This window comes from Bison bison, unplaced genomic scaffold, assembly GCF_000754665.1.
Source record: "Bison bison bison isolate TAMUID 2011002044 unplaced genomic scaffold, Bison_UMD1.0 scf7180017864180, whole genome shotgun sequence".
In the NCBI taxonomy this organism is placed as follows: domain Eukaryota; kingdom Metazoa; phylum Chordata; class Mammalia; order Artiodactyla; family Bovidae; genus Bison; species Bison bison.
This window is the reverse complement of record NW_011494752.1, coordinates 3,811,858-3,837,427: the sequence shown is the minus strand read 5'-3', so window position 1 is coordinate 3,837,427 and position 25,570 is coordinate 3,811,858. Positions and strand designations below refer to the sequence as shown.

The following is a 25,570-nucleotide window of genomic DNA, read 5'->3' as shown; positions in this document are numbered from 1 at the left end:
GAGAAATATCAATAACCTCAGATATGCAGATGACACCACCCTTATGGCAGAAAGTGAAGAGGAACTAAAAAGCCTCTTGATGAAGGTGAAAGTGGAGAGTGAAAAAGTTGGCTTAAAGCTCAACATTCAGAAAACGAAGATCATGGCATCCAGTCCCATCACTTCATGGCAAATAGATGGGGAAACAGTGTCAGACTTTATTTTTCTGGGCTCCAAAATCACTGCAGATGGTGACTGCAGCCATGAAATGAAAAGACACTTACTCCTTGGAAGCAAAGTTATGACCAACCTAGATAGCATATTGAAAAGCAGAGACATTACTTTGCCAACAAAGGTCCGTCTAGTCAAGGCTATGGTTTTTCCTGTGGTCATGTATGGATGTGAGAGTTGGACTGTGAAGAAGGCTGAGCACTGAAGAATTGCTGCTTTTGAACTGTGGTGTTGGAGAAGACTCTTGAGAGTCCCTTGGACTGCAAGGAGATCCAACCAGTCCATTCTGAAGGAGATCAGCCCAGGGATTTCTTTGGAGGGAATGATGCTGAAGCTGAAACTCCAGTACTTTGGTCACCTCATGCGAAGAGTTGGCTCATTGGAAAAGACTCTGATGCTGGGAGGGATTGGGGGCAGGAGGAGAAGGGGACGACAGAGGATGAGATGGCTGGATGGCATCACTGACTCGATGGACATGAGTCTCAGTGAACTTCGGGAGTTGGTGATGGACAGGGAGGTCTGGCGTGCTGCGATTCACGGGGTCGCAAAGAGTGAGACACGACTGAGCGACTGATCTGATCTGATGCTCTCTTCTTACAGTGGTTTCTTCATAGAGGAAAAAAAAAAGTACGGTCATGATACATTCGATTTTATACCCAAACACCCCTCCAATTCTGGGGTAATACCTCATGTTGTCAGACTTAGTGAGATAAGACCATCATCTCCCCTTCATTGAAAAAGGAAATGGCAACCCACTCCAGTGTTGTTTCCTGTAGAATCCCATGGACAGAGGAGCCTGGCGGGCTACAGTCCATGGGGTTGCAAGGAGTTGGACATGGCTGAGCAATTAACACACACTTCTCCCATTCATGGAGGAAAACGACAAACGTGTCAGACCAGGGCTCAGCCAATCAAATGCTTCCACTTGGCATTGTCAAACTTGAGAAACTGTTGTGGAGATGTCGGTGCAGCTGTAACAATATCCACAGCACAGTGACGAATGTCTAGGGTTGGTGGTACCAGCAGCAGACACTTCTAGGTATAGGACTGAGCTGGATTTCTAAATTGTATCTAGAAAAAGTGGGTAGGTCTTTTTATTTTTTATTTTATTGGAGTATAGTTGATTTACAATGTTGTATTAATTTCTGCTGTGCAGCAAAGTGAATCAGTTATACATTCTTTTCCCATATAGATTATTACAGAGTATTATTACAGAGAACTGAATAAGTTCCCTATGTGGTGGGTCTTTTTAAAAGCTATCTCTTTCTTGAGCAATAAAATGCTCTTGCTCTAAATGGCTAGGTGCAAATGTGTGAACTTCCATTAGACTGAAAGTGAAACCCTTTACCATAGATTGGGACTCGAACCCAGTCAAAACCCTGCTTGGGACTTGAACCCAGACAAGATTATGGTATCTCGTTTCAGGGCCTAATAAAGCTCAGGTTCTTGATGTCTCATCACAGAAAGAATTTGATGAGAGACAAAGTGATAGGTAAGAAATGGATTTATTCAGATTCAGAGAGAAACACACTCCACAGACAGAGGGAGGGCCATCGCAGAAGGCAGGTGTGGCCATGATACGTGGTGTAGTTGGTTTTTATAGGCTGGGTAATTTTGTATGCTAATGAGTGGGAGGATTATTCCAACTATATTGGGGAAGGTTCCAGGATTTGGGCCACTGCCCATTCCTTGGTCTTCTAACAGTGTCTTGGAACTGTCATGGCACCTCTGGGTGTGTCATTTCACTTCTGATTGAGGATCAAGGACTAGACTTGTCTGCCATCTTGGTCCCATTTGATTCTAATCAGTTTATGTTGTGTCCGTAGGCTATGTCATTCTCTCAAAAGTTGTGTCCTTCTTCCTGTTAGAAAAGTTCAGGAAAGTTGTTTGTAAAAGTTGTTACAAAGGTCCTGTTACCAAAGTTCCCTGAGGACAGCTGCCCTCTTTCATCCTTTAATTCACCGCAGCCTTGTGTGTAGTAAGCCCTCAACTATATATGTTATACCAACATCTTTATCTTTATTCTGTCACACATCATATCGATAAATTGTAATCACAGCTCTCAGATCTAAGAATTTCCTCAGGGGCTTTGTCTTAATTGAAGACCTGTGGAATCCTCCAGGGATTTATCCTCATTGTTTGGAATATGAGAGTAACTAGTTCATCTGGACAAGAATCCCTTGGGAGTTCTTATCTTCCTCCTCTAGTCATCCTGGGGCTGGGAGTGAAGTATTTAATGGAAGTAAAATGGTAAAGCAGGAAGGGGGTACCCAGATTTGAACCAGGGACCTCTTGATCTGCAGTCAAATGCTCTACCCCTGAGCTATACCCCCAGAGCCTATGGGAGGTGTCTTCCTTGTCTACTTATGGTGACTCAATACAAACAGTTTCCACCCACTGTAGAATTCCTGCAAGCTTTGTATTCCAAAGCTCCACTCCCTTTGTATCTGTAATCTGGTTTGGCTTTTTTCTTGGCCACCAATAAAAGGGGTGGGAGCACTTGAAAACTGACACGCTGGAAACTAGCTGAAAAGGAAAGTGATATAGCATTGGTAGAGAAAGCTTCCACAAACACCATATTACTGTGTCATGATCCTCAGCTCCAGATATCACCCTGTTCATCCCCTGCCTCGTGAGGAGTTGAGGGTGGGAAGGAGGAGGAAAACATCAGTTCTTTTGGATGGGATGATCCAGAAAAATCAGAAACTCCTCAGGACAACCAACAATCCCTGTGGCCACGTTGCCTGCTCTGTTCTTGATGGATACAGTAGGTAGCTTCTGACCTGGGCCCTCCTGATGCCTGGGAAAGGGTTTCTGAGGGCTTAAGTAGTGTGCTTCCTCCTTATATAGGGGAGGCCAGAGGCTTCTCCTCTCAAGTCTGGCAATCTATTTACACAGAGTTTAAGGGCACTTTCCCCTCCCACTTCCTCCACAGGGTAGAGAAGCTGAGGGTGGAGAAACTAGCTTTCCCCCTCCCCCAGTCTCAGGGATGAAACAGCACACTGAGGCACTTACACAAAAGTTTTATTATAAAATAACACTGAGAGTTCATATACACATCTGTTTTAGAAATTCAGGTGGAGGAGCATGAAGAGAAGAGCTGCTGTTAAAAGAGAGGGAACCTGGTGATCTCTCCAAAGACCGATGGGCAGTGGCGAAGGGCTGGAGTGTTCCGGCGATAGCCAAACCGACCATTGAACCCCTGGATTGCTTTCAGATTGGTATTATAGTGGTCATGCCCGGTCACTTGCTGGAGAGAATGCCCTTGGGGGACAGAGAGAGAGGCCTGAGCCTATATTCAGCCCTTTCTTGTTTTCCCTACTCCCATTGGGCTGGCATAGGAGGCTCACTCAGTTATAGTCACTGTGCTCCCACGTCCCTGCTGAACCCTGAGTCCTAAAGAGCCAAGGGTGGATGAGGTGGAAGAGACAGATGGAATCCTGGAAACCAATCCTCATACTAGGGATAGCATGCAGAGGGAGCATGGATGATATGTGCTGGGAGAAGAAGGGCCAGAAGCTTCTGGGCTCGGCTGAACTTGCCTTGCACCCTGGAGAACTGAGAAGATTTCACCCTTGTATCTGACCCATCTGGAGAAAACAGATGAGCTCAATTTGGCCAATGGTGCGAGGGATCATGTGACTAGGTGGGGTAGGAGGAGGGCTTACCCTGCCAGAAAAACAGCTCTCAACGCTCACTTTTCCTACTGCTGCTAAATTGGGCCTGGAGAGTGAGGAGGACACAGTCTGCTCTGGGAGCAATGAGAACACAGGCTTCCCTTGGAAATAGTGTAATTTGAATCTCAGCTCAGCCCTTCTTGGTGTTGGTGGTGGTGTAATTGCTAAGTCAAGTCTGACTCTTGCGACCCCATAGACTATAGCCTGCCAGGCTCCTCTGTCCATGGGATTTCCCAGGCAAAAATACTGGAGTGGTTTGCCATTTCCTCCTCCAGGGGATCTTCCCAAAGCAGGGATTGAACCCATGTCTCCTGTATCCGCAGGCAGATTCTTTACCACTGAGCCACCATGGAACTCCAACCTTTCTTAACAAATCATTTTAATTCTCTAAAACTCAATTTCCCTGGCTGTAACTTGAGGATATTCTGAGGATAAAAAACACCTGATATACAGTGGGTGCTCAATAACTAACTATCAGGGAGCACTGTAACACAATCTGCTCATGCATGAGAAGAAAACTGGAGGATGCAGTCAGTCGCTGGGTCTCTTTCCCTTCCAGGTCTCTTTAGGACCCAGTTTCTCTCACTGTGGAAGGCACACCACTCTTCCCAGGTGAGATCATGATGAGATTCGAAAGGGAGGTGGCACTTGCCTGCCCCTGCCCAGTTTCTCCTGTTGAGGTATCTCTGTCCTTGCCCGAAGATGTGGAAATAATCCACTATCCAACCATCCCTTCCTGTACCGCCATGATCCTGAGAGTGAGAGAGAAAATGCAGAAGACTGTCAGCCATGATGCCGATAAAAGCACAGTCCAACCCTTGCCTCCTGTCTTGTTGGGGGAGGGAGAGGTCACAGCCCAGGGGTAAAAGGGCCAGACAGATTAAATATACTTAGTGACCTATTGCCTTTCAGTGAGATGCGTTGTAGTTTGGTAGTTATAGGCTCAGTGTCTAATGCCAGAGAAAGTGCAAGTGTTAGTCGCTCAGTCCTATCCAACTCTTTGGGAACCCATAGCCTGTAGCCTGGAGAAGGAAATGGCAACCCACTCCAGTACTCTTGCCTGGAAAATCCCATGGACGGAGGAGCCTGGTAGGCTGCAGTCCATGGAGTTGCGAAGAGTTGGACACAACTGAGAGACTTCCCTTTCACTTTTCACTTTCATGCATTGGAGAAGGAAATGGCAACCCACTCCAGTGTTATTGCCTGGAGAATCCCAGGGACGGGGGAGCCTGGTAGGCTGCCGTCTATGGGGTCACACAGAGTCAGACACGACTGAAGTGATGCAGGCAGCAGCAGCAGCCTGTAGGCTGCCAGACTCCTCTATCCATGAAATTCTCCAGGCAAGAGTACTGGAGGTGGGTAGCCATTCCCTTCTCCAGGGGTCTTCCCAACCCAGGGATTGAACCCAGGTCTCCCACATCACAGGCAGATTCTTTACTGTCTGAAACATCAGGGAAAACTGGTTCTAATTCCAGTTCTGCCCCTAACAAGACCTTAGGTCAAAGACACAGCTTTTTTGGAGCTCAGTTTCCTCAACAGTACTTTGAGGTTGAAGTGAGACATAAACTGACCTCAAATAAAGGGTCTGGCAAATTTCAGTAAACACGATCTTCATTTAAATGAAAATACCACCTACCACAAACGGTGGTTGTGACGACTAAAGAAAACTTACAAAATGGAACATAGAAAGTTTCAAAAGTGTGTACATCATATTATTTTTCAACTTTTAAGTTCTGGAGTTTTCCCCCATTTTCTGTTTCCTTGTGCTATAAATATTACATGAGTAGCCAGCGAACACACCCAAATATGGAACACACCGATGTGAGTCCGTGTGCCTGTACCGAACGAACGCACATGAGCACACAACCACCCGGGACCACTGAAACTCCAAGACGTGTTCACAGAATAACCCGCATTCAGTCCTCCTCTCCCCGTATCACTGATATGTATTAATAGTCACAAATACTGGAAGCAAAAGGGTTGAAAAAAATTGGAGCCGTCAGCCTGTAATAGCCTCAGAATCTTTGATCCCTGTAAGGGGGATATGCAACTGAGTAGAAGCGAGGGCTGGGTAAGTTGGGAGGTTTCCTTTCAGTCTGTTCAAAGAAGGTCGCATTACGTCACCGGACCGAGGGCACCTCGCCTAGTGGGCCTCGGGGGGTCGGGCTTTGAGAATCTGCGGCGTGAGATCACCCCAAAGGGTGAATCCGTGACGCCAAAAAGGACAACGAACCCGATTTCTTTGGCAGAGGCTCGCAGAGATCTGAAATGAGATCGTTCTCAAATTCAGGCATGGAAGGTGAGCTCAGTAAGTTCGTGCTCAACACCTGTCTCCTGCCTCCAGCAATTCTGGAGTTTCATCCAGAAAGCTGAGAGGGTGCAAATCCGGCAGCCTCCGTGGTGGTGAGGGCGCTGGCATGAGACGCCCGGATCTGGGAAGTCAGCCCGCCACCTGGGCCAAGCTCTGCGGACGCAGATAGCCGGGTCCTACGCGGGGCTCGGGTACCTGATCAGTCTTCCGCAGGATGGGCGGAACCACGCGGCTCCGGAAGTACCGGCGGGAGTGGCAGTCCTGCTGCGCGTTGTAGGGCGGAATCGCCGACCAGAGCTTGGGCCTCAGGTGCTCGTAGGAGCGGGCCATGGTGCTCACCGCCACCCCATCCAGAATGAACCCCTTCTCCCGCCGCAGAGGACACGCGCAAAGGTGTGCCATTCAGACCACCGCAGCCTCCGAGGGCTTTTCTGGCAGAAGCGGAGTGTCCTAGGTGGAGGCTCCCCGGCACATTGTGACGTGGAATTAAACATCACGTAGGCGTCACAGTAGGGGACACAAACCCGATTGTCCCCATCCTACGGGGTAGCCTCACAGGGATGTGGGGGTAGTTGCTTGCATGGTCCCGAGGTGAGGGATGTCTAGGAGGGAACTATGCAAGAGGATTCAGAGATTGAAGAGAAGGGGGATGACTGAATGTGGCTGTGAGCGCAGTCGGTCCCAACTCCCCGTGCTCCTTTTAAGAGCAAGGTTCTCTGCTTCCACGTTGTTATATACATTTACCAAACCGAGTTCCTTTGAAAAGCCTGAACCCTGAATGGATCAGTTCAGACAGCATCTACTTCCAACTCGAATTTTACAGAACAGTAGGTTGACACCACCCTTATGGTAGAAAGTGAAGAGGAACTAAAAAGCCTCTTGATGAAAGTGAAAGAGGAGAGTGAAAAAGTTGGCTTAAAGCTCAACATTCAGAAAACTAAGATCATGGCATCTGGTCCCATCACTTCATGGCAAATAGATGGGGAAACAGTGGAAACAGTGTCAGACTTTATTTTTCTGGGCTCCAAAATCACTGCAGATGGTGACTGCAACCATGAAATTAAAAGACGCTTACTCCTTGGAAGGAAAGTTATGACCAACCTAGATAGCATATTGAAAAGCAGAGACATTACTTTGCCAACAAAGGTCTGTCTAGTCAAGGCTATGGTTTTTTCAGTGGTCATGTATGGATGTGAGAGTCAGACTATAAAGAAAGCTGAGCGCCAAAGAATTGATGCTTTTGAACTGTGGTGTTGGAGAAGACTCTTGAGAGTCCCTTGGACTGCAAGGAGATCCAACCAGTCCATCCTAAAGGAGATCAGTCCTGGGTGTTCATTGGAAGGACTGATGTTGAAGCTGAAACTCCAATACTTTGGCCACCTCATGGGAAGAGTTGACTCATTGGAAAAGACCCTGATGCTGGGAGGGATTGGGGGCGGGAGGAGAAGGGGATGACAGAGGATGAGATGGCTGGATCATCAATGGACATGAGTTTGGGTAAACTCTGGGAGTTGGTGATGGACAGGGAGGCCTGGCATGCTGCGACTCATGGGGTCGCAGAGTCGGACATGACTGAGCAACTGAACTGAAGTTGAAGTTCGGCAATGTTGGGATATTTCCTAATTCATTTAGTGGCAGATCCAGAACCAGAACTTACCTCCTGACTTCCAGTATATCCACTTAAATCACTTCTCCCCTCCCTACCCAATTCATCAGCTAATATATCTCCTCCTGATAAATTAAAAAACCCATCAAAACAGTAAGTTGACACATATTACCATACTTTTCCCCTCTGGTTAATTTTGTGTATATAATAGGATATAGCAAAACATGAACAATCATTTTCTCCAATTATTGTTAAAGTGATTTTTCTTTCTAGTTTACTTCCCCAATTTCCCTTTATATAGATGCTTTACAAAGGGCCTTTAGAAATTCCTCTGCTCCTATGAACTGAGGTGCTATTCACAAATGAGGCAACAAATTCAGGAATTCTTTTATGTTACCAGTTTATTGTGGTGATTGTTTCATTGCTAAGTCAGGTCTGACTGCTGTAACCCCCGCGGACTGTATCTTGCCAAGCTCCTCTGTCCATGGAATTCTCCAGGCAAGAATACTGGAGTGGGTTGCCATTTCTTTCTCCAGGAGATCTTCCCAACCCAGGGTAGAACCTGGGTCTCCTGCATTGCAGGCAGATTTTTACCCAGTGAGCTACAAGGGAAGCCTGTTTATTGTACAAAAGCACATGTATTAATTAGAAAAAGTTTGCATTATACCTGTTTAGCTGAGTTGGTAAAGAATCAGCCTGCAGTGAAGGAAACCAGGATTCGATCCCTGGGTCAGGAAGATCCCTTGGAGAAGGAAATGGCAACCAGCTCCGGTATTCTTGCCTGGAGAATCCCATGGACAAAGCCTGGCAGGATACAGTCCATGGGGTCCTAAGATTCGGACATCACTTCCCAACTAAACCACCACATACTTGTACATAATCAATGGTCCTGATGTATCAACTTAGCATGTTTAATCTTTTTATACTAGGATAGGCAAGTCTTACATTAAGTCAAATGTGAAATCATAGAAGTCTATAGCTTTTGACACTGTCATGTCTTGGCTCTCTGCAACCCCATGGACTGTGGCCCGTCAGGCTCCTGTGTCCATGGAATTTTCCAAACAATATTGGAGTGGGTTGCCATTTCCTCCTCCAAGGGGAATCTTCCCCACCCTGATCTCCTGTATTGGCAGGCAGTTTCTTGGGAGTACCTGGGGGCTTCATGTCACATTAAACACTTGAAATTCACCAGTCTGGAGGATGGGGTAGGGGAGACAGATCTACTGTACAAACTCTGCTAGATACATGAACACAAACTAGTGTAAAAATCCTCTTCCAACATCTTTAGGCCAGACTACTGATCCAAACCAGCCGAGCGCTCATTTCTCAAGCCCTGCTGCTGCTGCTAAGTTGCTTCAGTCGTGTCCGACTCTGTGCGACCCCATAGACAGCAGCCCACCAGGCTCCCCCGTCCCTGGGATTCTCTAGGCAAGAACACTGGAGTGGGTTGCCATTTCCTTCTCCAATGCATGAAGGTGAAGTCTCAGCCGTGTCTGACTCTTCGTGACCTCATGGACTGCAGCCTACCAAGGTCCTCCGTCCATGGGATTTTCCAGGCAAGAGTACTGGAGTGGGTTACCACTGCCTTTTCCATGAATGTTACCTAAATCAACTCTCATGGCTTGGGGGAGGAAAAAGGGTATTAGCCTGCTGTGTTAACATTCTATCATCTTTTATTCTCAAGCTAGGGTTTGGAAGATGTATGCTGTCGAAATAGTTTTGATAGCAAAAAAAAAAAAGACTTGTAGATATTAACAACTTAGTCATCTTTCATGAGAACAATTACCACGTGTTAGGTTTTATAAATATAAATGCATTCATGTACCAATTTACCCAAAGAAAACCTGTAACTGCAAAGTGCACATTATATACGTGTGTACCCCAAAGGGTGTCCCTATTCACATCATTCCTTGAAGTCCATGAGTGTCCAGGATATGACCATACATTCTACCTTATCTCAAATAGCTTTCTAATTGCAGGGCAGTTACCTGGGCTAACAAACAGTATATATCATCTATAATCTAAGAACTAAAAAATTCAGGTAAGGATTAGGTGGTATCAAGAGTAACATGTAGAAACAAACAGGAGGGCAAGCATTGGGAGCAAATAATTTTTATTTTTTTTACAAATACACCAAAGAATCATGCAATGCTGCCAGCGTTGGATGCAATCCTGGGCCACAAGTCTGCACATTCCTTTGCAACTGGTCCTGTGATGGCGGAACCTGCATAAAAGAATGAAGCGACACATAAGCTCAAAGGGTCCTTTCCTTGCACACTTCTTGAGTTGAATCATCAAATCTCAAAAGCTGAACAAAGACATGGATTCTTTCTTACCTTTCATCTCGCCTTTATTGTTTACTATGACCCCTGCATTATCTTCAAAGTAAAGAAACACACCATCTTTTCTCCGGTATGACTTTCGTTGTCGAATTACCACCGCTGGATGTACTGAGAGGGGAAAAAAAACAGTTGTCATTAAACCTGTCAAGTACCAATGTCACCATGAGAAAAGCGGTTTACACCTTGTCTAGCTTCCCAACATTCCCCATTTGGACAGAATGCGTCCTCATTAGCTTTTTCATTTCCTAAAATCAAGTGCAAAAGAGAATAAATATCCATCACCCCTTAAGGAAAGACCTTACTTCTAAGTTCAAACTATAAGCATTTCCTTACAAGCATGAATCTGTACTCTGGGAGTACAGATCAGCAACATACCAACAGGAAACTTGTTAAGCACATTCTATACATTTCCCTACTTCACCCAAGAGGTAGGTACTGTTAAGATCCCAATGTCATAGTATTGAGAAATGGACCTTCCTCATACTAGAGAGGCCAAGCTAGTAACTCCTCATTACACAATATTCCATCCTCATTTCTATCAGGACCTCCAAGTACAAACTTTGATATAAAATTAGCACTTTATGCCATTTTAACTGCAAGGTACATGTTTTAATAGGCAACCTTGGAATTAACCTAAATATCTCAGGGCACATGCACAGAACACAATCACTTTAAATGATTATACATTTCTATAATTTTTTATATCCAAGACAATCATCTGTGAAGCAAGAATGAGTTATGGGAAGGAAATGGTCTTACTTACAATGGAAGATAGAACATACAACAAAATACAAAAAAATGATCATCTCTTGGAGGCCTAAGAGTTGCTTAACAGAAATTCAACTTGTATTTCTTATTTAATTAACTCTAGGTTTAACTTTTTGAGAAACTGCTTTCCAGGGTCATAAGTAACTTTTTAAAACCTACCTGCTCTAAAGTGAATATTTCCCAGATATTTAAAGCATTGACTGCACTTACTAGAGTCAGACAGACCTGAATTCAAATCTTGACTGACAGTAGTTTGGAGACCTTGAACAGATCATGCAATCTTATGATATTTAAGCTTTCCTCTTGCAAACTAGGGATAATAAAATTTCTATATTTAAGATGTGGTGGTTTAGTCGCTAAGTTGTGTCCTACTTGTGCGACCCTGACTGTAGCCGAACAGATTCCTCTGTCCATAGGACTTTCCAGGCAAGAATACTGGCGTGGGTTGCCATTTCCTTCACCAGGGAATCTTCCTGACCCAGGGATCAAACCGGGGTGTCCTGCCCTGCAGGCAGATTCTTTACCGACTGAGCTACCAGGGAAGCCCCATATTTTAAGATGAGACTGGAAATAGGGGATTTTTTAGGCTATCCTTGAAGCAAGTACTATGTTCAGACAGTCTTTTGAGTTTTTAACAATGGGATACACACTGAGTGACAGGTAATGCTGACTGAGACTCTCCATTGGACGCTTATGTATTTAGCAATTCTCACAAATGAATCTAATAAATAAGGTCATATGAATTCAGGATTCTGGATTTCCAGTCCTGTCCTTTCCCACATTTCTGCGTGTTATAATGTGTAGTCTAAAACCCATCTGTAACTTTTAGTTGACCCTCTGTATCTGCTGATTCAACCTCAGGTTGTGTGACAGTAATATATATTTAGTGGGAAAAAAATCTGTGTTTAAGTGCACCCGTGCAGTTCAAACCCATGCTGTTCAAGGGCTAACAGTATCATTTAGAAGAAACAAGGCCCGAAGAATAAAGTAATAGAGTTGGAAAGTCAGACCTAGCTTTAAAACAAGAAGTGTTCTGGTCTGTCCCACAACTGATTGAGACAGACAGCAATGCCCTGCTGCCATCTCACCCACAGTGATGGACAACTGCTCTGCCCTTCCCTGACAGGTTCCCAGGCCACAGACCAGACCCAGCACGTGTTCTAGGAGGACAGCCTGTCCAGTTGCATGCTAACCCTGATCAACACACTGCTTTATCAGTGCTTAACTGCAATGGTTATTCCTTGCCTATCAAGTCCCCAAGTGCATACTGAAGGTCAACAGAGCTAGAAAGTCAGTGCATTGAATATCAGAAGCTGTAAAGGCAGACAATTCAGCACCGTCTCGTCTCAGCCCCAACCCCTAATCCATACATGTAGTGGGAAAACTTTTTGGGGTGGTCCACAATTAGGCAATGAGCAGCCTCAGGTTTCAGTTTCTATCAGAAGAGATTTAGAAGTAACCATACTGAACTTTTTGTTCAGTCGCAACTCTGAGTTAATCTCATCTATGTATCATTAGAAAGTGAAAAGTTAAGTTGCTCAGTCGTGTCCAACTCTTTGCGACCCCATGGACAGCAGCCTACAAGGCTCCACCGTCCACAGAATTTTCCAGGCAAGAATACTGGAGTGGGCTGCCATTTCCTTTGCCATATGTATCATCACTCCCTTTCAAATTAGTTCCTGAAAAGAAACTTGCCTGGGGTGATTCAGGTCTTAAGGCTTAACTCTCATCTGGTACCACCTAGTCTGTAGCCAAGTAATCAGCAACTAACTAAAGACAATTATCTGCTCTCACAGAAGAGACAACCCTAAATGTCACATACAAAAATTACCACCTGGATTCAAGGTTATTTGGGAAAGGGGAGAGAATGGGGTAAGGAGAGGTGTCAAGAAGGAAATGAGCAGAAGACGACTAGAATTAGAATATTCCAGATAGGGGACACAGCAAGAATCGGAGGCACAAAGGAAGGAATGTAAGTTGAAACAAAAAAACAAGAACTAAAAGGAGACAGCTTGGGAAGGAATCATGTGTGGATGGACTGTAAATCCCAGTAGGACATGGCTCTTTGGTGTAGGTATGTGAGACAAGTCTGTTAACTACTGTTAACTAGACCAAGCTTTAAGAGGCCCTGAGAATGGCAAAATTACTGTTGCATTTTTCCAATAATGAGAGAAATCTTTCAACTGTCCATAGACCAAAAGGAGAATTCCATCTCTCTACTCACCCTTCTTTCTGAGCTCTGGTTTGCCTTTCTTGACTGTGGCCATCACCATGTCACCCACACCAGCAGCAGGAAGTCTATTCAATCGTCCCTTGATCCCCTTCACAGAGATGATATATAGATTTTTGGCTCCTATAAAAGAATGTAAACAAACATGGAGACTACTTTTGAAGGCCAATCAGGGAGTGCTGCTATTTTCCAACACCACCTCCTCCACTTACACTCCCGAGCAGATAGTCCCCACGAGGGGGAACACCTTGTCACACCACCGATTGAAGCAAAACAACACAACAAGCTGCCGCTTCACCCAAAAGCGGTGTTTTCACTCTGCCCTTTCTTGACGGCTCAGCGGGTCATCAGCAAAAGGCCCACTGAGTGCTTTTAAAAGGGTGAGTATGGCAGGGGGCAGCCGAAGGTCTCACCTGTGTTGTCAGCACAGTTAATCACGGCTCCAACCGGAAGACCCAAGGAAATCCGGAATTTCGCACCAGAGGACCCACCACGTCCTGTAAGTAGGAAGGGAAACAGGAGGTCACTGCCCAGTCACGGTTCGAAGTCCCTTTCACATGCTTAAAGTAGAAGTTCACTCGCGTATGCTTTGGGAAACGGCACACTGTAGATTCGTTCTCTTTAGGAATCCACACACTCCCTGCCCCATGTGCCACACAGTTCTCAAGGCCAATAGCCAAGTCCTCACTACGACGACATTAGACTGAGATTAACTGGCCCGGAAGACTCAATTCTCGATCCAACTTTTGCACCACTCAATTCTTCCTGCAGGGTGGGAGACTGCACAAGGCGCCCACACTGGGGCTTAAGTCAGTCCAACTCCAATCCCGTTACTGCAGCGGTGACGCGGAGTGAACCCGCAGAGTTCGACCTAGAGTCACGACTGGATCCTGCCAACTCAACCCTCCAGCCGGCCCCCGTCACTTTCAGGGGCTCTCCCGGTGCTCTCCCGATGAACCCTCCAAGCCCTCTCGGGCCTCGCGCATAGCAAATCGCCCCAGCTGCCCACGGCCGCCGCTGCCGGCAAGGCCAGCTGCCACAGCGCAACAGATGGCGAAGGATCTTCCAAAGTCAAAACCTCACCTCGCTTCGACATCTTGAAGGCCGGAAAGGGACAAAAAGGAAGTAGATACAAAGGACACTGGGATATGAACTCCGACGCCCCGCCCAATCTTGGCACGTGACCCGGAGTTTGCTCAATCCGCCTCTTTCCCCAGGGCGCTGTCTTATTACGTAATAAATGCGGGACGTCACCTAGAGCTCGCGATACAAAGTGAGCGGTGTTGGGGGTTGAAGGCTGCGGAATGAATGATACCCCAGAGTACTTTCAATAGGAGCTTGGGAGTAGTTGTTTGGGACACAGAAACATTGGTTTAATTGATCGGACCCCTTTTCTGAACACTATGTGCCAGGGACTTAGATGGACACTAGAGATTCAGAAATGATTAAATGGCCCCAGAGAACGCACGGGCGTTGAGGGCAAGGGCTAAAGAGCTGGAAATGGTTTCATTAGGCTGTGATACAACTGAGAGGTGCCGTTATAGGGCTACAGATAACTCCATATTGTGTGTGCTTGGTCCCAACCCCACTTGTATTTTCTATGTCTTGCTATATTCATCATTCTTTTCACTGCCTCAGGCTTTCCCATTCTTCAGGCTTCTTCCTGTCGATGCATTCATTCAAATATTAAAAGACTACTGATTCCAGATTCTGTCCTGGGCACAGGCTAGACTACGTCAGAACAAAACAAATCATTCTTGCCCTTATGAAAGTTACATCCAGTCAGGGTGGTGATGAAGGTGGGTATTAGATACAGAACCATAGACGTAATTGGAAAAGGAAATGGCAACCCACTCCAGTACTCTTGCCTGGAGAATCCCATGGACGGAGGAGCCTGGTGGGCTACAGTCCACGGGAACGCAAAGAGTCGGACACGACTGAGCGAATCCTTAGACGTAATAATGGCAGCATATAGTATGTTAGATGCTGATAAATACTATGAAAACAAAAGTAGAAAAAAGTAAGAATCTGGAAGTGGGAAGAGGGGCAAATTGCAGTTCAAAATAGAATGGTCAGTGTGGGCTTTATGGAAGAAGTTGACATTAGGGCAAAGATTTTGAGATGAGGGCGTTAGCAATTTGATTGTCTAAGAAGAGCAGTCCAGACAGAGTCCTCAACCGATGAAAGACTCTAAGGTGGGATTGTGCCTGAACAATGTGAGGACCAGCAAGGAAGCCAGGAATGACTGGACAGAGTAAGTGAAGTGAAAAGCAATAGAATGAAGGTCAGAAGTAATGGAACTGGATCATGTAGGGCTCTGTACATCACTGTGGACTTTGACATTTACAGACTGAATTGGAAATCATTAAGTTGTAAGCAGAGGAGGGAAATGATTTGACTAATATGTCAGAAGGATCACTCTAATTGAGACTAGACTGTGGGAGGGAACACAAAGATACAAGTAAGAAGACCTATTTGGGAAGCTCTTGCAATAACTCAAAAGAAAAATGGTGGTGGTTTGGACCAGAATGGTAGCAGTAGAAGTACTGTAATGTGATCAGATTCTGGATATGTTTGGAGATAGAGCCAACAAAATGTGGGATGAAGAGAAAGAGGAGAAAATGTTTCCAAAGCTTGAGGTATGAGCAAGTTGCCATCAACTGAGATGGGGAAAGCTGTGAGAGGAACAGCTTTGGGGGTAAGAATAGCAGTTCAGTTTTGAAGATGTTGAGTTAGATGTCTGTTAGACCAAAAGAGAGAAATTTCAATAGCAGGTTGGACGTATTAGCCTGGAGTTCCAGAAAGAGGGAGATAGAAATTTGGGAGTTGTCAGCATATAAGTAAAGCCATGATAGTGGATGAATTCAAAAAGAAGAAAGTGTAAATAAAAGAGATCATGGGCTAACCTCTGGAGCACTTCAACATTAAGAGGTCTCTAAATCTATCCATTTATAAATCATCCTTCTCACTCTTAAATCCTTCACTTGCTCCTGCCAGTTTCTCTAGCTACCAGTTTCTCTCTCTCCACTTAGCCGAATTCCATGTGTTTCTGAGTATATGGTTTCATTATCATTTTTGCCTCTCTTGATAAATGGAACCACCATAGGTGTGCCTCTGGGATTCCTGCCCAAGTTTTTTCAGTCTGCCTTCTCAGTGTCTCTGAAGTCTATCCACTTCTATCTCCTCTACTAACACTCTGGTCCAAGCCACCTCCATCTCTTGCCTAAACTACTTCTGAAGCTCCACAATAGGTCTCTTGGCCTCTATTTCTCCCTCATCCATCCACTCAGTCTTCATATAATGGCCAGAAATAATTTTTCAGAATGTAAATATTACTATGTCACTCTCCTGAAAATCCTCCAGTGGTTTCTGTACTCTCAGAATGAAAGTTAAAATCCATATCATGGCCTACTGGGCCCTGATCTAGCATTGTTCTACCTCCTAACCTCATCTTGCACCATGTTCTCTCTCACTCTGCGGAGTTGGCCTTTTTGTCCCAGATACCATATATGCTCCTGAATAGCCATAGGCCTCACACATGCTTGGCATACTCTAGCCTGACTACCCTCATTGTGTATTTTTACACCATGTAAAGTGTTACATTTTTACATCTATTGATTTTTACAGATCTCAGCTTAAATATCTTTTTCTTAGAGAAATTTTACTCTGACTTCTCTTAAGAGGTATTTTTCCATCATACTATTTATTTCAGTTCTTAAATATGTATTTCATGACTTTGTTGAATGACTTCCCACCCCCACAGTTAGTCTATATGTTCCAGTAAAAGCTGACTTCATGTTTTTTTGTTGTTGTTCAACAGTATATCCCCAGCATTCAGCATAGGGCCTGACTCAATAAATACGTGGCAAATGATTGCTGAACAAATGAAGTCTACCTCAATGGTTTCCATATGTCAGCATCCTGGCATGAAGGAATTTTCATTCTTCTATGGCAAAATTAGAAATATTTGGAAAATACTGTGTTTCTCATAAAGCTACATTTGCTCAATTTAAAGGATTATCATCTTCATCCTTTTTGTTGTTAAAAATGTTCCTTTACATCCTACATCAACTTTTCACCACCTCAACACCGCCATCTCTGGGATAGTTTCATTGGTCCATAAAAATCAGAGCTGCAAAATGATCTGTCTCTATTTCTTTACTTCCTGGGTGCACACATTCCTTGAACCCCTGTAATCTAGTTTATTTCCTCACTATATGACTGAAATTATACTACAAATTATGTATACTGATAAATTATACTAGAACGTCCCCGTGACCTACTCTTTCCGCAATCCAAGGACACTCCTCAGTCTTTATCTTACTTGACCTCACATTGTTGCACACTGGGACCGGTCCCATCTTCTTAACCCTCTTCACCTACGGTTTCCTAGATGCTAGTAATAATAGAAGTTAGTATTTATGGAGTGTTCTTAAATACTAATCATTGAGTTAACCATTTTATAGGAATGGGACTTCTTGAATCCTCCCCACAACCGTGTGATTTAGGTATTATTAATCTCATTTTACAGATGAGGAAACTAGGAAATAGAAAGGTTAAGTGTTTTTGTCCAAGATCAAACAAATCATGAAAGGTAGAGATGGAATGGTGTCCTGAATCTGACTGATTCCAAAGTACAGGCTCTAAGCCACTATGCTATATTTCTCTCTCCTTACTCATTGCCCCTTCTCAGTATATTTCTCTGAGTTATCACACCACCCAATACCTTCCATTACTATCAATAAGCTGCTGCCGCTTCTAAGTCATTTCAGTCATGTCTGACTCTGTGTGACCCCATAGACGGCAGCCCACCAGGCTCCCCTGACCCTGGGATTCTCCAGGCAAGAACACTGGAGTGGGTTGCCATTTCCTTCTCCAATGCATGAAAGTGAAAAGTGAAAGTGAATTCGCTCAGTCATGCCCGACTCTTCACTACCCCATGGACTGCAGGCTTCCATGCTTCTCTGTCCACGGGATTTTCCAGGCAAGAGTACTCCCAATTCTGTATCTCAGCCTATACTCCCAATTCTGTATCTCAGCCTAAGACATTTCTGCTTAGCTCTAGCTAGTATATGAAAACAGTGATAGGGACACCTCCACAGGCACTTCAGATTAACACATCCAAAACCAAAATCAATTTTTCCAGAAATTTTGCTTTTCTGCCTGTATTATTTGCTATTCTGCCAGTTGTCTTGGTTGGTTACTTAGAGCATTGGTTCTCAAATATTTTCATCTGAATATCCTTTACATTCTTAAATTATTGAGGACTCCAAAAAGGTTTTGTTTGTATAGTTATATCTATCTACTGACAGTCACCAGATTAGAAATTTAAATTGTGAAATATTTAAGATGATCCATTACCTGTTAAAATCAGTTAAGTTCAGTTGTTTAGTCATGTCCGATTCTTGGCAACCCCATGGACTGCAGCATGCCAGGCTTCCCTGTCCATCACCAATTCCTGGAGCCTACTCAAACTCATGTCCATTGCGTCCATGATACCATCCAACCATTTCATCCTCTGTCGTCCCCTTCTCCTCCTGCCTTCAATCTTTCCCAGCATCAGGGTCTTTTCCAATGAGTCAGGTGGCCAAAATATTTGTAGCTTCAGCTTCAGCATCAGTCCTTCCAATGAATACTCAGGACTGATTTCCTTTAGGACTGCCTGGTTGGATCTCCTTGCAGTCCAAGGGACTCTCAAGAGTCTTCTCTAACACCACAGTTCAAAAGCATCAATTCTTCGGCGCTCAGCTGTATTTATAGTCCAACTCTCATATCCATACATGACTACTGGAAAACCACAGCTTTGACTAGACAGACCTTTGTTGGAAGAGTAATGTCTCTGCTTTTGAATATGCTGTCTAGGTTTGTCACAGTTTTTCTTCCAAGGAAAAAGTGTCTTTTAATTTGGTGGCTGCAGTCACCATCTGCAGTGATTTTAGAGCCCAAGAAAATAAAGTCTGTCACTGTTTCCATTGTTTCCCCATCTATTTGCCATGAAGAATTTGCCATCGGATGCCATGCTTTTCATTTTTTGAATGCTGAGAAAATACATATGCTTAAAAACAATTGTACTTAAATTTTAAAAATAATGAGACGAGTGGCTTCACTTTACGTTCCTTTAGAAATTTCTTTGATATCTGGCTAAATGAAAGACATCTGGATTTTCATGTTTCCACATTTAGTCTGTTGTGACATCATGTAGCCTCTGGAAAGCTGTACACATGAATGGACAAGAATGAAACAGGTAAGGAAGTGCGAAGTAAATTTTTTTTCCCTATGTGGAAAGGGTCTCACAGGCAGACGTGGAAGAATTCAACTTCCAAACTCAGATTGGAACCCGTTGGGTGGTCCGCAAATTCCTTTATTTGGGTGTTGACCTTTTTAGAATGTGAAATCCACAGATGTCTGTAGACCAATTTCTGTATTCCCAGAAAACACTGACAAATGACCAAATATTTGCTACCTATCATGTTGAAGTGGATAAGGGTTAAAAGTGAGGACACAAGGGGGCACCCGGATTTGAACCGGGGACCTCTTGATCTGCAGTCAAATGCTCTACCCCTGAGCTATACCCCCTCTGCTGGTGAAAAGAAGATTACAGTTTATTTGTAGTGTTTTTGGGAGCAGACAGTGCCTTGGTGATTAACAATAGTTTGATATGTATGACTAACTCTTTCAGGTTTCCCAGGTTGATGCTTAAGGACCAAAAGAAAAAGCGAAACGGACCCAAAAGGTAAGAGGGAAGGATGGAAGGACGAAGTCCAGTCCGGCCAGACACACTGTGGTGTGCAATGAGATTTCTCTCCTCCAACAATTACAACCTCTTATACCTCTGACATCTGGGAATTCTTTAAGTCTAATTTCTATCCTCCCTGCCTGTATCCCAAGTTGTACTGAATCCCCAGCCTATGCTTTGCGCACGGAAGGAAGTGCTTCCCTTGTCTTTCCCAAGGTATCTCCAGCATCTTGAGTCTGTTCCGCTCGCTTTGCTTCTTCAAACATCAATAGATTTCCCCTAGGTTGGAAAATCCTCCCTTTAGCTATGATCACCTGTCCAGTTTTCCTTTTTCACTACCAAATATTAAGAAAGTCTTTGACTTCATTTCTTGTTCATTATCAACAAGCTTTCCTCACAGTTCTGTTACTCTCTACATTTACTTTCTCAACTGTCGGGAATTTCCCCGCCTTGGCATCTGTATCTTGTTTCTCCGATAGACTAAGTTCCTGGAGGGTAGGATCACGTTGCTTTCCCTTTTGTATTCCTCACAGTAGTTGGCAGAGTGCCTGATTCACTACAAACCCTGGTGGTACCTATCAGCAAAACCTCATTAAACTCAACTCATTAAACTCTAATTCATTCAACTCAACTATGGCATTACACCAAGCTTGCACCCAAGCAGTAGAATGTTGTTAGAGGAGCGCTCAGAAGTCTGAACCACACTACCAACCTGAAACAGGCTCTATGTCTATTACTCCTCCACCATTGACTGGCTAGATTCACTTTCTCACTCTCTAAAATGATTATTTCACACACGTTCTCCATTCTCAAACCTTCTACATCTTATCTTTACTCCTCAGAGGATGCTGGCCTCTTCCTTTTTGGAGAACATCAGAACTAGTCAGAAGTAGGGTTGTGCTGATAAAAGGCTAATAACTGCCCAGGACCTGATTTGTAGGATTTGCCAATTCTCATAGTGTAAAAACGCCCATCTGCTAATTTCAAGTGAAATCAACTGGCTTTAAAAATTCTGGAAAATTTAACAATTGGTTCTCACAAGCCGGTGTGAGTCGAATCTAGCACACTTCTGGGACTGACTTTTCACCAGCTACCAGCTATATACTGACAACTCTTCACATCACATTTCAAATCCAGACATGTTTCTGAACTTCAGAAATAACGGGATCTCCAGCTGCATACTTAAATTTCCTCTTAAATGTCTGTCGGACACCTCAGACTTAGCATATTGACCTTATACTAGAATGTGAAGTCTATGAGACTAGGGGGCTGTACTTTATTACCTTTGTTTCAGAGTTTTAAAAAGAAACTCTTGAGGATTTTTTTTTTTTTGGTAAATTTACTCCTTTCTCAGTGTTCTTTATCTCAGGAAATCACATGCACCCAGACAGTGAAGTCAAAAAAGAAGAGTCATTCTTTTTTATTTTTATTTTTTTGAGTCATTCTTTTTAAAAAAAAATTTTATTAAATTCCGTGGACAGAGAAGCCTGGTCGGCTACAGTCCGTGGGGTCGCAGAGTCGGACACCACTGAGTGACTAACATGCACAAAACGCGTAGTTAATTTACAATGTTGCATTAGTTTCAGGTATACAGCAAAGTAATTCAGCTGTATATATTTATATATATATATTTTTTTTTATAGTTTTCAATTATGGTTTATTACAGGATACTGAATATAGTTCCCTGTGCTATACAGTAGGGCTTTATTCTTTATTCATTCTCTATATAATAGTCTGCATCTGCTAATCCCAAACTCACAAGCCATTGCTCCCCAGCCCCATGGCAACCGCGAGCCTGTTCTCTATGTCTGTGAGTCTGTCTCTGTTTCCTGGATACATTCATTTGTGTCATATTTTAGATTCCAAAAACAAGTAATATTATATGGTATTTGTCTTTCTCTTTCTGACCTTTCTTAGTATGATAATCTCTAGGTCCAGCCACAGTGTTGCAAATGGCATTATTTCAATCTTTTTTTATGACTGCTTAGTATTCCATTGCTGGAGAAGGCAATGGCACCCCACTCCAGTACTCTTGTCTGGAAAATCCCATGGATGGAGGAGCCTGGTGGGCCGCAGTCCGTGGGGTCGCTAAGAGTCGGACGCGACTGAGCGACTCCACTTTCACTTTTCACTTTCCTGCATTGGAGAAGGCAATGGCAACCCACTCCAGTGTTCTTGCCTGGAGAATCCCAGAGACGGGGGAGCCTGGTGGGCTGCTGTCTATGGGGTTGCACAGAGTCGGATGCGACTGAAGCCACTTAGCAGCAGCAGCAGCAGTATTCCATTGTATATATGTACCACATCTTCTTTATCCAGTCTATGGACATTTAGGTTGTTCCCATGTCTTGGCTATTGTGAATAGTGCTGCTATGAACATAGGGGTGCATGCATCTTTTAGAATTATACTTTCATCCCTAGGACCAATGCAGCAGCCAATCCCTTTAACTGGAATGCTCACTCCCAACAGATGGGCAAATGGCTGTCTCTTTCATGTCATCCACGTCTTAACTCCAAAATCACCTGTGAAGAAAACTTTTCCCTGACTATGCGTCTTGAAATACCCGCTCGTACCTCCCTAACACATATCTTGTCTTTTATTTTAGTCCTTTTCCTTATGCGTTTATTCATTTGTGCTCTTGTTTCTATTCTGTCTCCATTTGATTTTCAAGTCAGTGAGAATGAGAACCTTTGTACCTCTCTATTGAAAGCATGCTCTGCACCTACCATGGGGCACAAAGTAGTTGTTTTCTAAAAATAGAGAGGGACCACTAGAGAACACAGCCAGGGAAAGTCTCTCAGTGGACATTTCTGTTCAGCTGGTGCTTGCATTCTTTTTAGAGAGACCAGGAGAAAGGATGCCTTACTCAGTTTTGCAAGAAGCTCTTCTCTGACTTCTTAGGGTGAAGAGATGACTTGGGATCGTGGATAAAGAATTGAACTTAGAAAAGACAAAAGTTCACATATTTTCAAAATTCCATGTTTTTACTAGGTCTTTTAATGTTGTTCCTTGTTATTACTATTCAATATCTTGTAGCAAGAAGGAACTGATTTTAGAAAAAGAATTTTCAGGAAAAAAAAAAAAAAGTCTGGAATGGATGTAAAAAGCATTTGCCAGAATGCTGCCGGCAGAGGGGGTATAGCTCAGTGGTAGAGCATTTGACTGCAGATCAAGAGGTCCCCGGTTCAAATCCGGGTGCCCCCTTCCCTGATTTTCCATTTTTCACAGTCACAAGTTAACACAAAATTAAAGGTGTGTTCTGAATCCACAGCTTTCTGGAGATTCTCAGAAAATACTCTTAACCTTGAGAAGTAGAGAGAGACGCCTAAAAGTCACACAGGAATGACCACCACTTTTCCGGTGAGCACTCTGACTCAGGGCCAAGAAGCCCATTCACCTGTACTCTCAGTAGGTAGAAAGAAGGCTGAGACCTTTCCAGTTTGAGATCCTTCAAGACTTACTGGTTTAATGTTAATCATAGTTTCTTTGGAGGGGAAGAAATGGAATGCCTGGGCGGGGCAATATTATTTTGCCTAGTTCATAATAGTGGCGAAGTCACAGCACAGATTTAAGATGAAAAGTGGACGGCTTTCGTCTTCTTTATATTAGCTCAAAGGCAGGGTTTTGGCCTGATAAACCTACAGGTGGAGTTTGAGGCCTGGTGTCCAGGAACGGGGTGAAAAATTAGCTATTTCTCACCTCTGAGCTTTGACCGGCACAGCTGCTGCTGCTGCTAAGTCACTTTAGTCGTGTCCGACTCTGTGTGACCCCATAGACCGCAGCCCACCAGGCTCCACCGTCCCTGGGATTCTCCAGGCAAGAACACTGGAGTGGGTTGCCATTTCCTTCTCCGATGCATAAAAGTGAAAAGTGAAAGTGAAATCGCTCAGTTGTGTCCGACTCTTCAGGACCCCATGGACTACAGCCTACCAGGCTCCTCTATCCATGAGATTTTCCAGGCGAGAGTACTGGAGTGGGGTGCCATCACCTTCTGACCAGCACAGCAGCTCTGCTTAATCACCATGTCCAGCTTCACGACTTGTCTCACAGTAATGCATGCTCAGTCACTCAGTGGTGTCCCACTGTTTGCCACCCCAAGGACTGCTCCTCAGTCTATGGGATTTCCCAGGCACGAACACTGGAGTGGATTGCCACTTTCTTCTCCAGACAGTAACGGGAGCCGTGGGGGAAAAAAATATTCGAGTAGTATTCCCCTGGGGCCCTGCGGGATGACACAACCAAATTCCGAGTTTAAAATACCACAAATTCCCCCTGACTCAAGAAGCATGCCTCTCCCACTATCCTTTCTTTTTCCTTTTTTTGGGCAAAACCTAGTCGAGAGGGTCGCTCTTGCTTCCTGATCTTTTTCCTTGGACCCAACAGTGATAACGGCCAGTCACGCAGTGGACAGTTATCTGTCCCCATCTGTAGGTTATGAGACTTAATGGCGTTGTATTATTTGCTCAGTGGTTCTCAAAGTGTGATCCAGCAGCATCAACACTCCCTGGGAATTTGTTAAGAATGCAAATTCTTGGGGTCCCACTCCAGGCCAAGAGTATCAGAAACTGTAGTTGGAGGGGTAGTGTTTTAAGGAGCTCCCTATTTAATTCTGACACACACTCAAGTTTGAGAACCACTACATTAGTTTATATCAGTTTATATCAGGAGGTAACTTTATTTTTGTAAATTAAAATGAGATTTTGGGTCGGCATTGACCATTTCCACATTCTCAAACTGCTTTCACTGTGCTGGTGTTATGAGCAATAAGGAGAGGTGCTTAGGGCACGCGCTTGTCACCGGTAATAAAGAAAGTTGAAGTTGGAGAAAACCTGTGTCTGTGGGTTTTCTTCTCCAGACCCACCCCTACCCAAAATGAAACACCAAGTTGGGGGAGTCTTGCCTCCTGAACCAGCGCCTGGAACCGCCTTACACGACTGAGGCTGCCGCCGGTGACCACAGAAATCCCAGTACCTCCGGCATGGGTCGTGGGGACCTGAAGTTTTTGTACGTGATTTGTGCCTGTACCCACCCCCTCCTGCTGCTGAGTACGAAAACCGAAAGCCTTCCGTTAAGGTTGGAGAATGAGGAAGGAATTTTTAAATAGCTTTTCTCTATTTCTCTAACCTAGGACCCGAGGTTAAAATATGAATCAAGAAGGAAAGAATTATACTAGACAAAAATTAGGGGGAAAATCGCCGAGGGGGCACCCGGATTTGAACCAGGGACCTCTTGATCTGCAGTCAAATGCTCTACCACTGAGCTATACCCCCACGCCGCGCCTTGGCTTGGATGCGGCTCTTTTGGGTGTTAAGACACTGCTACACCAAAGGTGAACAGTAAGGGTAAGGAGAAAGAAACGCAAGAGAAAATGGGATCAAACGCAAAGCAGAAGCTCGCTGGATTCGGGGAACTACAGAAAAGCTGCACGGCAGAGGCGCGGGGACGGAAGAACTAACCCGGTCTGCGAGGAACTGAGTCCTGGAGGGAGGGACGGGTTCCGCCCTACAAATTGTGGGAGAGGATGTTGCAGGGCTTGGCTAACATTCTAGGGGCGGGGCAGGGGGGTTCCCGTTGATCCGCGGATTTCTCGCCAGGTACCAACGGGTACAAAGGAAGTCCCCAAATCTGGCGAATCTGGTTGGGTGTTCGAGTGGGTTCGAACCCCACCCTGGACAGTTGCGAGCGGTTCGCC

The 25,570-nt window shown here is 44.5% G+C and overlaps 2 protein-coding genes and 4 non-coding genes across 6 annotated transcripts; 1 reads left to right on the top strand and 5 right to left on the bottom strand.

Moving 5' to 3' along the window:
- Positions 1–2,471: 2,471 nt before the first annotated feature.
- Positions 2,472–2,543, bottom strand: TRNAC-GCA. Its single transcript has one exon. It is a non-coding gene; the product is annotated as a tRNA-Cys (tRNA).
- Positions 2,544–3,276: 733 nt separating this feature from the next.
- Positions 3,277–6,600, bottom strand: LOC104990554 (chromosome unknown open reading frame, human C17orf98). The gene is made up of 3 exons (XM_010842690.1): positions 6,394–6,600; positions 4,540–4,639; positions 3,277–3,474 (listed from the first exon to the last, which is right to left on the bottom strand). The coding sequence occupies exons 1-3, from the start codon at positions 6,598–6,600 to the stop codon at positions 3,317–3,319; spliced, it is 465 nt and encodes a 154-aa protein (XP_010840992.1). The 3' UTR covers positions 3,277–3,316.
- A 3,300-nt stretch (positions 6,601–9,900) lies between these two features.
- On the bottom strand, positions 9,901–14,305 carry RPL23 (ribosomal protein L23). Its single transcript, XM_010842689.1, has 5 exons — positions 14,228–14,305; positions 13,558–13,641; positions 13,139–13,267; positions 10,141–10,254; positions 9,901–10,028 (listed from the first exon to the last, which is right to left on the bottom strand). Exons 1-5 carry the CDS (start codon positions 14,238–14,240, stop codon positions 9,946–9,948), a joined length of 423 nt encoding a protein of 140 aa, XP_010840991.1. The 5' UTR covers positions 14,241–14,305; the 3' UTR covers positions 9,901–9,945.
- Positions 14,306–19,648: 5,343 nt separating this feature from the next.
- Positions 19,649–19,720, bottom strand: TRNAC-GCA. Its single transcript has one exon. It is a non-coding gene; the product is annotated as a tRNA-Cys (tRNA).
- A 3,290-nt stretch (positions 19,721–23,010) lies between these two features.
- Positions 23,011–23,082, top strand: TRNAC-GCA. Its single transcript has one exon. It is a non-coding gene; the product is annotated as a tRNA-Cys (tRNA).
- A 1,994-nt stretch (positions 23,083–25,076) lies between these two features.
- TRNAC-GCA lies at positions 25,077–25,148 on the bottom strand. The gene has a single exon. It is a non-coding gene; the product is annotated as a tRNA-Cys (tRNA).
- Between the last annotated feature and the right edge of the window lie 422 nt (positions 25,149–25,570).

Coding starts and splice junctions, on each gene's coding strand:
- LOC104990554 (XM_010842690.1), bottom strand. CDS start 6,600: ATGGCACACCTTTGCGCGTGTCCTCTGCGGCGGGAGAAGGGGTTCATT. Junction 4,640..6,393: donor TCCTGCGGAAGACTGATCAG/GTACCCGAGCCC, acceptor TCTCACTCTCAG/GATCATGGCGGTACAGGAAG. Junction 3,475..4,539: donor GAGAAACTGGGCAGGGGCAG/GCAAGTGCCACC, acceptor CTGTCCCCCAAG/GGCATTCTCTCCAGCAAGTG.
- RPL23 (XM_010842689.1), bottom strand. Junction 13,268..13,557: donor TAACTGTGCTGACAACACAG/GTGAGACCTTCG, acceptor ATTCTTTTATAG/GAGCCAAAAATCTATATATC. Junction 10,029..10,140: donor CAATAAAGGCGAGATGAAAG/GTAAGAAAGAAT, acceptor TCTTTTATGCAG/GTTCCGCCATCACAGGACCA.